The 15989-nt window shown below is 40.3% G+C and overlaps 1 protein-coding gene across 1 annotated transcript in view; it reads left to right on the top strand.

The window, feature by feature from the left end:
* Nucleotides 1-15989, top strand: part of pds5 (cohesin associated factor B pds5) — a 463913-nt gene that overhangs the window by 253053 nt on the left and 194871 nt on the right. Inside the window, exons 12-13 of the mRNA XM_067150024.2 lie at nucleotides 4397-4501; nucleotides 4585-4726. Coding sequence (XP_067006125.2) covers nucleotides 4397-4501; nucleotides 4585-4726 — 247 coding nt within the window. The remainder of the gene's footprint in view (nucleotides 1-4396; nucleotides 4502-4584; nucleotides 4727-15989) is intronic.

The raw sequence follows: 15989 nt of genomic DNA on the forward strand, positions 1-15989 counted from the left end.
TGAAGGAATGGGATCCAGCTTCCCTGGGTTTCTGTTTGCTACCATAATAGATGGGCATGGTTTTAAGCTGGTAAAATCTATCCTTTTTAGTAGGCACATTGAAGGCGTCTATGGCGAACTTGAGGATCTCAAGAAAATGCGCAGCGGTAGTTTGCTTTTGAAGACTCATACAGCACTGCAAGCCGATCAGTTGCTTAAGTGCGACCACTTTGGCAAAATCACCATCAAAGTGGAGTAGCACAAATTCTTGAATCTGGTTCGCAGAGTCATCTTACACCGCAACCTTATTTTGAACACTGACGAGTTGATGGAAGATGTGAAGAACAGTGGCGTGACACGTCCGGCGCACTATGCACAAAGTCTATGGTGAAGACGTTGCCACTGGTACCTTCATTGTCTCTTTCAAGTTGTCAATGTTACCAGACACAGTCAAGGTAACAACTTATTGTTGCGATGTGAGGCCGTACATCCTGCCTCCTATGCGATGCTATCAATGCTAGAGATTCGGACATATGGTATCTCGTTCAAATCAGTATGTGTGTGGTACATGTGGAAGAGTAGCTCATGGCACGGAGGAGTGCACAACTCCGTACAGGTGAACTAACTGCTCTGGCCTTCATTCTCCTAGAGATCGGAATTATCCGACATATCTGAGTGAGAAGATCCAGGAGATCAAGACCCTGGATGGTCCTTCCTACCAGGAAGCGTGCCATAAGTTTAATTCCATGAATAAACCTGCCAGTGCACTAGACTACAGTATGATAGCTCAGAGTATCCCAGGTTCGTCATTCACAACATCATTACCCGTGCACATGGCTGCGCCCAAGGCCACTGTTGCTCCTGAGAGCAAAGTCGCAAAGAGTAAAAGCTCGAAGAAGGGGACCACCCAACCTTTGATCAACAAGAAGTCTGTGCCGGCTGGCAGACCTAAACCGGCACAGCAGGTGGGGGAAAACCAAGCCCCCCCCCAAGACGCTGGCAAAAGCCGTGCCCAAGCCGGCGGAGATAGCATCGTCGACCAGGGCTGGGAAATTATCTCCCAGCCTGTCTAAACACGAAAAGGAGGAGAAGAGGAGCACCCTTACCAGGTGCTTTCTCCTGCGAATGGGAAATCATGCCCTCCATCTGGAGGGTATGAGTCTGCGCCAGCAAGTACGCCTGCTCCAAAACCTGCATGTTCCCCGGAAAGCGCCAAAGTTCTGGGCGTCAGTCCCACCATCTGTCGATGACGGGATGGACGTCGAGCTGTCGTCTACATCTATGCATGTAGATGTTGATATTGATAGTGTTTAGGTTTAAGAGCATCTTGTTGGTCATAACCTAACACTCCTTTTTATAGTCCATACTACAGCACTGTTACAGTGGAATTGTAACCGTTATGACAGGCATCTTGCTGAGCTATGTCAGCTCATTAGTGAGTTCGCAGCGAGTATAGTCTGTATTCAGGAGACAAACTTCAGACCGGGTCATCATACGGCGTTGAGAAATTTCAGACTATACTCGACGGAGCAGTATTATGCTCACAGGACGTCCGGTGCCGCGGGTATTTTGGTTTGTTCTGATACCTATAGCGAAGAGGTTCCTCTAAGAACACCACTGGAAGCAGTTGTGCGGGTATCGCTACCTGTCATAGACGTAAGTCTGTGCATCCGAACGTTGGTTCCACTGTTTCGGTGGAATACACAGCCTGACAAAAATCCTAAGTGCAGAAAGTTACAGACCTATTTGTCTTACAAACTGCCTGTGTAAGCTATTTGAGAGGATGGTAAATAGCCGACTTGTGTGATGTCTTTAGAAACAAGGACTTTTGTCCAAGTATCAGTGTTGTTTTCAAGCCGCTGCTCGACCACTGACCACTTGGTATACCTGGAGAGTTCTATCCAGGAAGTGTTTCTCCGTGAACAGCATTGAGACTGGAACGATCAATAAGACAGTCTGGTCCGAAAATGTGTCAGCTTTTATACCCGAGAGGAAAGTTTCAGAAAACTCTGGGCTGAGGCCCGACACACCGCCCATTTTGATTGGGTAATTAAATAAATACAAGACACAGGTGATTGGCTGAAAAATAAATATACAAAATTTTCTATTGGCCAACATCTTAAGTTGGCAGGAAGGGATAGAAGTGTTGTAAACTTTTACACACCAAAAACAAAGATTAATCAACTTAGTTTAGTAAACCTTAAAATATCAAATTACTTTACAATTTTAATAGTCAGTCTTCACACCAGAGGGCATAACATAAGTTTCTAGTAGAGACATCTGTAGAGAAATGTCCAAACTTCTTGCATTAGTTGTTGCACATTTTAGCTTTAAGATGGCATTCTTCAAGGCGCTTTATTTGAATAAACAGGGCGGGTGTACCTTCCGGTACTATTATTATTATTATTATTATTATTATTATTATTATTATTAATTGCAGTGGAACCTCAATTCTCCGTTTTTGGCGAGGCCATGGGAAAAAATGTACAACATGGGAAAACTGAAAATCTAGGAACAAATGAACCATCAACGATTTGACTAAATGTCACAAAAATGAAATATGTATAATTATAATCTTACAAACACTCCTACACCAAACCAAACTACAGCCCCAATGGGCCTTTGCGTACCAAGCGCCCGCTGCTCAGCTGGAAGGCCTGCAGATTACAGGGTGACTCATGATCATTGTGACAAATCCTCTCGTCCATTATTCCTGGTTCCCTAGACCGGGGTCGCCTTCTCTCAATTAAAGGTAATCGCGTAGGCTGAGTGGACATGGAACCAGCCCTCATATCCAGGTAAAAATGCTTAACCTGTCCGGGAATCAAACCTTGGCCTTCTGGATGAGAGACAGGCAAGTTAGATTGCGGGGCCGGCTTCAAATATTAATTCCTGTTGTGCGAGTTAAAAATCTCCAAACTTTACATTCAGTTTTACCGGGAAAACTTAGCGAGTTTCCCATGAAATCTTTCAGTTCAGCAACTTTGATCGCCCAAACTCTTCAGAAAATCTAATAACGCCAAGCCAAACAATTATCGACCACAAGTAGTTTTTAATTCTCTAATCTAATAAAATAAAGCACATTAGATATAAAAATGCCCGTCAGAATGACAAATTCCCTTTTAATTTTTAAATCTTTCATTGTAATTTGGTCACCGGTATACTATTCGTAGTCAGTTTCTGGAAATTTTTTACCCCGTAAATTGGGCCTCCAATGACTTTTAAAGGTTATGTTGAACTCGAGAATATGGTTTCGAACGTATCTATTCCCTAAAGTTCTCGAATTCAATATATTTGATCCTGCCTGTCACTAATCACAATCAAATTGGAAGGAGAAAATATATCATCAAAACTTCAGAAATTACGGTTATTCATGACCTTGAACTCAGCTGGAAAGCGAGCTCGCTGTACTAGTCAGTGCGAGTGATAAATGTTAGAAACTTTTAAATGTAACACGCGCAAATAAAACACCTGCAGTTTTTATAATATTTTAACACAAAAATGTAAAATTCCCAATCTTATATTAGGACCAAAACTGTAATAGGCAATCCCAAAACCTCCCATGGCTTTATGTATGTAAGGTGCAACATCTGTTCTGGCCTCGATAACATAAATGTATACAATAGTATTAAAATACTGAGTGTTAAGAAGGAGCAGTTTCAATTACTGCCTGAGAGCCCAGTGACCGTACAGTGCCCCGAGGGAAGTGCCAAACTCCTGTTTGGCGATACAATAGAAAAAAAAAAAAAAGAAAATAATCTAACCCAGGACATAATGCAGATGTTTTACAAGTATGCACATTTGACTAAACTTGTTCTGTCTTCAAGTAGAACTGTCAGAATGCGCTCTGTCTCCTTCCAATTATTGTGGCCACACTGCTTTATGATATCTGAGGATGCTCTAAACAAGATCACCCCGAAGGTGATGCTAAGATGGTCCCTTATGCTTGTTCACTGCCGATTGCTTTTTCAGTGTGGTACAGTACTTGCTCTAATTATTGCAATGACGGGACGTTAACACTAAGATCCATAAGTATGCCGTAGCCGTCCTTTTGTGAGATACAGTTTCTTGAAAAACGCTTAATTGAGGATTTAGCATTGATGGGACTGAAATTTCTGGATGGTGTTGATCTGGGAAATAGTTTCTTTGAGGAATGGATAATGTGCGATTTTTACAATGTGATTTAACTAGATGCTTGTGCGACCAAGTAATTTGAACGAATAGTCTGAGAATACGTAGTTTCCGGGAATGCATAATCGAGGTTCTACTGTATTATTAATGTACTGTCTTGATAAGACTAAATTGTTTCTTTGGTAACTCCCTTCTTCCCTTTTTAAGTGTTTATGTGTGCTTTGTAAAAATGATACTAAACTCTGACTTCAAACAGAATTTAGAAATACTGTGCTCTTGCTTGTAGGTGCTGGTGGGCTATGTTGAAGATTGTCTCAGGGGTGGCAACATTATTGAAGAAATTGGTCTGAATCCCAACACCGCTGGTGAACGCGGCCTCAAATTGTTGGTGGTCTGTATAATTATGTTGATAACTACTTGCTCCTAGTTTGAGGTTTAGATACATATTTCTGATGTATGCTGTTTTGTTTTCAGATGCTTTCATTTGTTTTCCCTTCGCACTTCCTACACGAGGATGTGATCAGGCACCTCATGTCCTTCCTGGCCACTGATGATGAGACTGTAGCACCCCTTGTTCTTTCCGTGCTCACTTTCCTTGGCAAGTACAAACCCATTGGTAAGTATAGAGTCATTACTCATCTGAGATGGAAATGTACAATGTGCAGGGTAACCAGACATCTTTGTAAAACTGGGACAGGCTTGGTTTTGGATGCTGTGTCCCAATGTCCTGAAAAATCTTCTCAGGACACAAAAATGGCTTAGTTTAAAAATTTTAATTTCTTGCTCATACTGATAATAGTGTGTATTGGATGATACAAACTTTCTCTGAGAAGGGGATACCTTCTTAATTATTACAAAATAGATGGATATTAATGTTCATGTGAAAGAACAATGATAAAAGCTTTTTTCTTAAATTTCACTGTTTTGGTTCAGGCTTTTGAAGATAGTGCATAGAGAGATTGTGACCATTTGGTGCATTTTCTTGGTAGCACGTGCTTGTTGGTTGAATTTATGGGTAATAGGCTTTATGTTTTCATAAATGTGCCAGAAAGAAAGTTTTCATTCGGTGATAAACAAGATTTTCTGTACATTTGAAAATCGAAGTTTGAAGGCAAATAGAATATACACTATGCAATTCAACATTTTCATTAGCACATAGTGGAAGAACAGACATCAGCAACAAGTCAACAACAAAAAAAGTGTTAGAATATTTCTTTGCCATAGTTATCCAATAAAATTATGTCTTTTTTAAAAAAATTTTCATTTCTCCAAGCCAGTGGTAGGGAGCAGAGAAGAATTAAAATCTACAGCAGAAGAAAGAACTTTCACTTATCCCAGTATCAAGCATATTCAGTTTTCATTTGATGGATTGCACTTCTTTCATTGTTAGAAAAGCTTCACTTGCAATCGCACTAAATGTGAAAAGACTTTTATTCAATGAAAACAAATGTGAAGGATCCAGGAGCAGCTAGGTTCACTGCCTGCTGCCGGACTTATCGCATGTTGATAGACAGCTAGTGCAGTACACTAGTGGAATGCAGAAGAGGGGCGGGAAAGGAAGAGAAGATGTAGCTTCTTGCGACAGACTTGACAGAGCAAGTACGGTCGTTAGCTAAATAAATCGGTTCATTGTCAGTACATATAGTAATTTCCACGTAAGGAAATACCCCAGAAAGTAAATATCGCCACCCGATGCTCTTCTTTTCTCTTTTTTGTAATGGCTGATCACTGCTGCCAACCTGCCTGGTTACATATTAAAATCACCAGACATAACCATAACAAACTAACCTCAATGTAGGAAACACCGATAATCAATGTTTCCCTACCCTAGTAAATGATAAAAGATAAGATCAAATAAATCAAGATAATTATGAATATCTCGTCGATTTCCACGCTCAATGAGGAATTAAGGAAATAAACACACTTTCTCACTCAAATTATCCGTCTTTATTTTGATATACACTAGGCGTACTATAACCATATTCTTGACAAGAGGGGCGTGTTAAACGATGCAATTTATTTAATAAGTCTTTGCAGTGTGATTTTAGAAAGTTCCAGACATCCAATGACTTCCCTTTCTTTTGCGCGAACATTTCCTTCTCTCTTCAACACCGGTAACCAGTAAGGAGAGAAATTATTGGGCATATTTTCAGCCTGCAGGCTGGTTATATCTTCAAGCTTATCAGGAAACATATAGGAATACTAATGTGCCAAGCTCCGTGAACGGAAATTAGGTCAGGTTTCAAGTTCACTGCGGATTTGAAAATAATAATGTTATAAGTTCTACTGCCAAAATTTCGTCCCGCAAGAGTTATTTCGTGTACCGGTAGATCTAGACATGAGACTGACGTACTTGAGCACTTTAATCATTTCACGCAAACAATGTTAATAAATGCATTATCCGAACATGCCACAATTCTACTTACCTGGTATTAGCCAAATAGATTTACAATCCCACAGAAAAAGAAAATATGCTTTAAATATTCTCGCAAATGTATCACTAGTGACTTTAACGGCGATACGGTGGCAACACGCAATTCATGCTAGAACAGTGACTGAACGTTGCCAACGTGCCAGATTAATGGTAAATGTAAGACGTCGTATCGGCAAGTAGGGTCCCTAAACTGTATGGTTACCGACACTGAAAAAGACCTGCAAAATACCCAACAGCAAGAAAAGTAACTATAAATCGATACCTTAATATTACAGGGGAGAAAGGGTAAGGTTGCACCCTTAGGGTACGTCCTTACACGGAGAGGACTATATTCCTACAGTTCATGCATGAAGTGAATTATTCCACTGAAAATTCTAAACTGAAGTCTAAACAACAGGAGGACAATTGTGAGAGATTGTTTGGTGTTCATAATAAGGAAGCTGAGGACAGAAAGAATAAAACACCGGAAGAGCATAGAGGGGAATTGTTGAAATAACAACAAAAATAGCAGATGCAACTGAAGTACTGTAGAGGACAGTCAAGAGAATTTTAACCAAGCAAGTTGGTCATGCAGTTATAGTTGCACAGACGTGAGCTTGCATTCGGGAGGTAGTGGGTTTAAATCCCACTGTCAGCAATCCTGAAGATGGTTGTCCATGATTTTCCTTTTTCACATCAGGCAAGAGCTGGGGTTGTACCTTTATTAAGCCACAAGCGCTTCCTTCCCAATCCTAGCCCTTTCCCATTTCTCAGTTGCCAAAAACTTCAGTGTATTATTGTGACATTAAACAAGTAAATAAAAAATAATAGAACAGGCAGCACGAGACTGAAGAAACTTCATTATTGGTACACCAAGAAAACGTGGAAAGTGAGTGTAACAGATTTTTAAGATTTTGATGGACATTCCATGAATTTTACATTCTTCAGGAAACAACTCCATCAAGATATAAATTATGACCTGTGTCAGGAGAGAGGATTGATTTGCAAGGAAGTTGTGTCAGTGTGAGGTGGTGTTCTTTTTTGCTAGTGGCTTTACGTCGCACCGACACAGATAGGTCTTATGGCGATGATGAGATAAGAGACGACTAGGAGTTGGAAGGATGCGGCCTTAGCCTTAATTAAGGTACAACCCCAGCATTTGCCTGGTGTGAAAATGGGAAACAACGGAAAACCATCTTCAGGGCTACCGACAGTGCGATTTGAACCCGCTATCTCCCAGATGTAAGCTCACAGCTGCGCGCCCCTAACCGCATGGTGTACTCGCCCTGTGAGTATTGTAAAAGAGTTAAGCTTCAACTGGAAGAATATTAGGAATAATAGAAGGGTTTTAATCCAGTATGCCTATACGGCGAAAGACCTGCACCAGGCCTCTCTGGAAGCCACACGCTATGACACGACAGTTATCTTGTGAATAAATTTGTGAGTGAGTTGCTGCGGAAATTGAGTGTACTTCTGACGACTGATGGGTGATATCCAACAAGGAGATTTAGCAAGTGACACAAGACGAGTATCCAAATGCAGTGATCTATTACCACAAGCAGATTAGGAGGGCTGATAAAAATTTTCCTTTCTAAGTATTGTACTGTAATCGGTGTAATGTCCACTTTAATTCTCTTATTGTAATGTAGTAAGTCAGTTTTCCTATTTTAAAAAATCTATATTTCTTAATACAGTAATTTAAGAAAATCTCTTATTGTTCTCATGCCTTACATCCTTCAGTCCATTCCCTCCAAAATATTGTAAGCACTACAAAAGCTATCGTAAGAGGACCCCTTTATTAAACAGTACATTCGACGAGGACCGGCAAACAATTGTAAGCGACATTCATAACTTTTAAAAATAAGTTCCTTTTCTCTACGATTGAATAAATACATAACCTAATATGACAGTAAGGTGAAAAATTCCTTTCTGGAATAGAATGAAAACTGAAACTGCCTCAGCTGTAAGTATTCGACTCGCTAATTGTTGTTTATCATCTCCTGTAAAATTCATATTTTGTCGCTTATGATACTTTGCTTTTCCAGGAATGATATTATGCCTGAAAATATATTTCTTGATAATAGAATGCCTCTATGTGCTACAATAATTCTTGGGAGATCCTGCTTCTCTTTTGTGGTTAATGTTGTACATTAGCCAACTGGAATTATACCAAGGGGTGTTAGGTTTAGACCTCTCTTTTGAGGCAGCTCTGCTCAGAGTGTGGTAATCGTGCCCATGTGATCCCCAGAGCACACTTACTCAGCGCGCAGCATCTGGTAACAGTCCCAGCTCAGGTTTATTAGTGAAGACCTCAGAGAAGAAGGGCTTCAGTACAGTGTGAGTGTCAGATGAAGCAGCCCGGTGCTCGGGCTAATTGAGCAAGAGGTATCTGTATCCAAGTTGGGAGCAGATATCAACTGTAGTGTTTGTACCTCAGAAAGGCGTCTTACAACAGGAACTTCCCTGTCTTGAGGACAGCGGATGAATAGCCTAAAATGGCATTGAAGAAGGCAACAGGAAACCACCTCACTTAATTTTCCCCAGGATATCATCATTATGACTGAATATCAAATACCTCAGCCCCCAGTCCCTGGCCAGTCTTTAGTGGTCAGGGTGCAAAAAATCTCTTTAAGGTAGTCATGCTAAATTGCATTCTTAAGAACTTTTTAAAGCATTCATGACTTGTCATCAGATTTGTCTCATGTTTTTATATACAGTAAAATCTCGTTACGATATTTCTGCAGAGGATGAGGAAAAAGAACATGTTAAGCGAGAAAACTTACTACTGAAATCATGAATAAAATCTATCAAACTTGGATTTGGAAACACTAGATACGATTTTTCCGACATGAGGGCGTTCAAGTCTTATATCCGCGGGCAAAGTGAAAACTCTATGAGAAGAGGGTATTTAAAGGTGTGAGAAACATGAGAGAACAAATACTTACTGACTTACTTACTTACTAGGTTGACCACACAAACCGCAGTCGGTTTTTGGCCTCGCGAATTAGCCTCCTCCACCTTTATCGATCCGTGTATTCTTCTTCGGTTAGCCCCGTTCTGCTCATATCCTCTTGGACCCCATCTATCCATCTCAGTCGTGAACTTCCCTTTGGTCTTTTGCCTCTTGATGTTTTCTTCCACCACCTGCCTGGTTATCTGACCTTCTCAACGCATTGAGTGTCCATACCACTTCATCCTCTCTTTAATCACTGCTACAATGTCTAGCAATTTGTACAATTCCTGAAGTTCTAGGCTTTTCCTCCATTCTCCTCTATCCTTCACTGGTCCAAAAATGTGTCTCCGCACAGCATTCTTAAATGTAAGGAGTTTTCTTTCTGTCTTTTGGGGCAGAGTCCAGGTCCCTGGTCCATATAGGACCACGGGTTGTATTACAGTCGGTAGATCCTTATCTTCGTGTGCCTCGATAGAAGTTGGGACTAGAGCAGCTTTCCGACTGCAAACCTGGACCTGTTTCCTGCTTGAATTTTAGCCATTGTTTCTTGGTCTATCTCATTCCTCTCGTTGAGTACTGCCCCAAGATATTTAAATGCTTTTACGCTTTCAAAGTTTTCTCCATCCACATCTAAGGGTTTGTTATTGTTTTCTCTGTTCACTACAGTGTATTTGGTCTTTTCCATGTTCATCTTTAAACCCACACTAATTACTTCTTCCCTTAAAACTCTTGTCATTTTATCAAGATCTTGCTCATTCTGTGCTATCAAGACTACATCATCCGCATGTGCCAGGGTGTTGATTCCTCTACCCAATTGAATTCCTGTCTTTAGGTTTGTTACTTTCTTCAGTGCTCTTTCTAGTACCAGGTTAAACAGAAGGGGGAGAGGCAGTCTCCCTGTCGCACTCCAGTCCTCACTTCGAACTTCTCCGACCTCTTTCCATTCACTTGCACTGAGCATGTTGCTTCTTGTATATGTGCTTGTGTTAGTTTTATTAGTTTCCTGGGAACTTGTGCCCTTTCCAGTTCCTGCCATATTGCTTGCCTGTTCACACTATCATATGCTTTCTGGAAGTCCACAAATAGACAGTATGCATCTCTGCAAAATTCCCAGCTCTTTTATAATACTTGCCTTATTATATGCAGTTGGTCAATGGTTGATTTTCCCTTTCTGAACTCTGTTTGTTGGAATCCAAGTATTCCTCGACGTATGGTTAATTGTTTTAGTAGTAACATGCTCAAGATTTTATATGCTGTACATAGTAAGGTGATTCCTCTGTAATTGCTGCAACTCAGTGGGTCTCCTTTCTTAAATATCGGGCAGATGATAAACTGTTTCCATTTTGCCGGAATCCTTTCTTTCCTCCAAATTACACAGATCATGTGGTGCATTCTGTCTTATAAGATATTTCTTTCCTCTTTCAACATCTCCGTAAGTATTCCATCTGTTCCTGGTGCCTCTCTTTCTTCATCATCTTTATGATTTCTCCTACTTCTTTCCTGCTAGACAATTCATTCTCCTCTGTTTGTATTGTAGCTCTATTTTCTCTGTACATTTCTTCTTCTTCCTCTTCTGCATCTTCTTCTATGCTTGTAGCATTATTGATGTTTTCCACCACATTCAGGAGATTTTCGAAATAGTTTTTCCATTCCTCCATAGATTTCATCTCATCTGTTATCATTTGTCCTGCTTGATCTCTGATAATATCTATCCTTGCGGTATATCCTTTCTTGAAGTATCTGACTGTTCTTTAAAAGTCTCTTGTATTACCTAACGTTTTGTCCTCCTCTGCTAGGGTTATCTTTCTGTTTATATATACCCACGCTTTTCTGTTCGGAGCACTTTTCTTGCTTCTCTGGCTTCATCCATGTATTCCAACCTCATTCCTTCATCTTCTTTGTTTGTCAGCCACAAGATTTTGGTCGCTCTTCTCTTCTTGATAGCATCTTTGCACCTATCATTAAACCATCCTCTGCTTCTCCTATTCTCCAACGGTTTCAGCACCTCTTCTGCAGCATGTTGGACTCCGGTCTTCAGTTTGGGCCATAGTTCGTCCACACCATCTTTCTCATCTTCTAATGTGGCAAACCTGTTTCTAATTTCAAGAGCGTATCTTTCCTTAATATTATCTTCTCTCATTAGATTGGATTAATTTTCCGGTCTGCTTCTCTTCTCCTGCTTCTATCGCATTCTATTCTTTCACGGACAGTTGTCACCACGAGATTGTGATCTGATCCTGTTTCTGCACCTCTTTGAGATTTTACATTCTCAATAATATTTCTGTGTCTAGCATCCACTAGTATGTGGTCTATTCGGCTCTGAATGTTTCTGTCACATGACTTCCGGGTTACTTTATAAATGTTTTTGCGAGGGAAATGGATGCTCATAATCCTTAAGTTTTTTTAAGTTGCCAGATTGATTAGTCTCATTCCGTTGTTGTTTGAGGAGTTGTGTAGACTATTTGGGCCAATATAGGGTCTTGAAAGAGTCTCTCTTCCTACTTTGGCATTGGCGTAACCAAGGAATACTTTTACATCGTAAGATTGTGCACCTTCATATACTGATTCTACATCTTTGTAGCAGCTGTCTTTTACCTCATCTTTTTCTTCCGTAGGTGCATGGAATGATATCATTGTTAGGTTGTAAAACTTTCCTTTCATTCTTAACCAGCATATTCTTTTGTTGTTTGTCTTGAAGTCCAGAATGTTCCCTCTCATTCTATTGGCTACTTCAAAACCAACTCCAAATTGGTGTTTGCCTTCCGCATTTCCACTATAGAAGTACCTATAGAATTTATCTTTATGCATCTCTTCTCCAGGCCATCTCAACTCTTGCAGTGCCACTATGTCTAGAACTTTTTTTAAAGAGGTGCCGGGACTCACAGGAGGGAAATTAAGGAAGAAGACATGGGATTTACCGAACATTTAAGAAAGCATGTAATTTTCATCGAAACCTACTTAAACTGAATTCAAAACAATTTCCAAATTTTTGACTTATCCTCCTCCGTTCATTTTCTGGTCTTGCTTTTTGTATCCATGGCTGAATGACAACCTTGTAACAACCAAGTTTTGACATACTTTGTTGGATCAAATACCGTCAAAGGAGGTCCAACAATTCTTATAAATAGTAATGAGGTTTTCACTGACAAAGATGATCTTTCTGGAGTCACAATCAAGTTCATCTGAGAAAATCCCCTTTCACACTCACTTGAAGATATAGCTATTATGTTGAGAGTCCTCTGAACCCGGGAAAGTTCCCTGGGCATTTCTTCTCTGAATTTCAGATGATCGCTGAAGGCTCAAATAGCTTCTCTTTCATTCAGTTGGAATCTTCTTGCCAGTGTGCCTATTTCTGCTTCTCCATACAGAATATTTTCTCTTGAGTTTGCTGGCCAATTCTTAGAATCCAGAACTCTTGCACATCTTGACAGTTCAGCGTCTTCTTCGGAAAGTAATATTTTCTGTAGAGAAGTTTTAAGTTGTTCATAGAAAGCATTCGGGAAGATTGGTGGATCATAAATTCTGTATTCCTTATGCAATGGAACACCCTTAAACTGTAGATTTGCAGCTGCCTCAAGAGCTTTCTGATAGTAAGGCCCTGTATCAGACCTCCTCTTCTCACAAATATCAACAAGACACCCAGTCTTGCTGTGGGCTTTGTAAAGATCAGCATTTCTCTCCTGCAGATCTAAGCTTAGTTCAGACAGTTCTTGCAAAGCATTGCAAATTAATCCCAGATCCAAAATAAATTCCACAGATGTTATTTTCCTGTGAAGACCTTCATAAGTGCATTTTTCCTTCCTTCACAACCATCTTCTGATGTACCTCTTTCAAAATGAAGTACCAGTGCTTCAAAATCCTGCCAAACAGCCAAAACAGTTCTATAGCTGGATGCAACCCACCTTGTGGACAAAATTCTTCCACGCTGCCTTGCATTCTTTGGAGAGGCTTGATACATAACATATAATTTGTCCGTAAAACTCTTAAATCTATTGATGCCAGAAACCTCGTCTTCAAATTTGAAAACTGTTTTTAATATAGACCTAGACTAATTGGAATTCTTTATATTCGTCTACATTAGAAACCAACCAGCCTCTGGGCTGATGACCTATCAGACAGACATTAGAAACACAAGTGAATTACTTTTGATCTCAAGAGTGCTTTAAATCCACATGAAATAGTATCAAATTGCTGTGGCAAAATAATTTTATTTTCTTATTCGCATTACTCTATTAATAAGTTAGTTGTACTTTGTTCCTTGGAAATGATAAGATAAAGGTTTATGTTAGGCCTGCATGTTACCTTACTGAGCTCGATAGCTGCAGTCGCTTAAGTGCGGCCAGTATCCAGTAATTGGGAGATAGTGGGTTCGAGCCCCACTGTCGGCAGCCCTGAAGATGCTTTTCCATGGTTTTCCATTTTCACACCAGGCAAATGCCGGGGCTGTACATTAATTAAGGCCACGGCCGCTTCCTTCCACTTCCTAGACCGTTCCTATCCCATCGTCGCTATAAGACATATCTGTGTCGGTGCGACGTTAAGAAAAATGGCACAATATGGCCCACATGTTACCTTTATACCATTTGTGTGTATATATATATATATATATATAAAGTGCCCATCAATGTAATTGTTTTTCGATAAATAATTGAAAAAAAAGGAAGTGGAATTTTTCTTAGCAGGTCAGGGAAAGTCAGGGAATCTTGAGAGAACATTTCTATGGTCACTATGATGTGTTGTTCATTGACATATGAAACTTCTGTACTATTCAGTGGAATGGTTCACAGTCAGGTGAATGTTTCCCCTTCTCCCCCTCAAGCTGGCTGTATCTCTTCCACCTATCAGTACATAGTTTCATGCCAGGAAGTAACGAAGGAAGTAAATAATCAAATCGATGGAAAGGAAAAAGAATATAATTAGATTAAGTATAAACAATTACTGAGAAATCTTATAAACAAATGGGAGGTAAGAAATGAGAGATCGATTGATAGTGTGATATCAGTGGACATCTTTGATGCATTTTGTTATTTTAGTCACTATTACTATCAGTAATTTTGTCACAAACTGTAACCTAACATACAGTGCATATCTACATAAATTGCTGCAAAACTGAAGAGCCAAAATAACCTCCTCCAGCGCTTAGCTGGAACATCCTGGGATGCCGGTGTCAACACACTGGGAACTACTACTCTAGCGCTTACCTATTCTTCAGTTGTGTATTGCTTCAGGGTATGGCTTAACAGCTGCCACACTGACGTTGTGGATATTCAGCTCCACCACAACATGCGAATCATAACTGGGTACATTGCTTCTTACTCCAATCCAGTGGCTTCCAGTGCAGAGTAACACCTGGTTAGAAGACAAAAAAATGTTTTTCACCTATGGTCAATCGCGGCCATAAGACCTTTCTGTGTTGGTGCGACGTAAAGAAAATTTCAACAGATCTATAGTCAAGAATGCACAAGGACATAGCACTACCAATACATCAAGATGCGAGTCAACTAGGACCATGACCGGTCAAGTTGGCTGTGTGGTTAGGAGTGCGCACCTGTGATCTCGCATCTGGGTGATAGTGGGTTCAAACTACACTGTCGGCAGTCCTGAAGATGGTTTTCCGTTGTTTCCCATTTTTCACACTAGGCAAATGCTGGGGCTGTACCTTAATTAAAGGCCACCGCCGCTTCCTTCCCATTCCTAGGCCTTTACTCTCCCATCGTCGCCATAAGACCTATCTGTGTCGGTGCGACGTAAAGCAAATAGCAAAACAAACAAAAAAACTAGGAACATGTGAACTGAAGTTCTGCAAACCGGTGTATAAATCTCTCTTGGAATTTATAAACAATCACTTCAATCCCGAAGACAAATGGCGGAATGAGTGGACATTTTCTATACCACTGGGCATCCTGAAAGTTGAGAACCTAAGTATAAAACTAAGTGGCTTCAATATGCTTAGGTGTGTCTGGAGTAGGCTCAACCATATCGGGTGTGGCTTGGGAAGGACCGCTTCTGTTCTTCATAAATGGGGTTGGACAGATAACTCATTGTGTGACTGTGCTAACATTCCATGTACAATAGCACACACAGTGTTCAATTGTCCCGTCTGTGCCTTTCCTGGAAGTATGGAGGACCTGAACTCGATTATTCCTGAAGTGGTGAATAAATCAAGATTTTAAATGTACAGATCTAATCTTTCAGTTGTGTGAGACATACCATTACTGTTGATGTACTTATGGAACTGTATTATTTTCTTTTTATGTTGTATTGCATCATACATGAAATAAACAAATAAATAACCTTTCTTTCTTTCTTTCTTTCTTTTTTTCTTTCTTACTCCGTTTACCCTCCAGGGTTGGTTTTTCCCTCGGACTCAGCGAGGAATCCCACCTCTACTGCCTCAAGGGCAGTGTCCTGGAGCTTGAGACATTGGGTTGGAGGATACAACTGGGAAGGATGATCAGTATCTCACCTAGGCGGCCTCACCTGCTATGCTGAACAGGGGCCTTGTGGGGGAAT

Source organism: Anabrus simplex, chromosome 6, assembly GCF_040414725.1.
Source record: "Anabrus simplex isolate iqAnaSimp1 chromosome 6, ASM4041472v1, whole genome shotgun sequence".
Classification (NCBI taxonomy): Eukaryota; Metazoa; Arthropoda; class Insecta; order Orthoptera; family Tettigoniidae; genus Anabrus; species Anabrus simplex.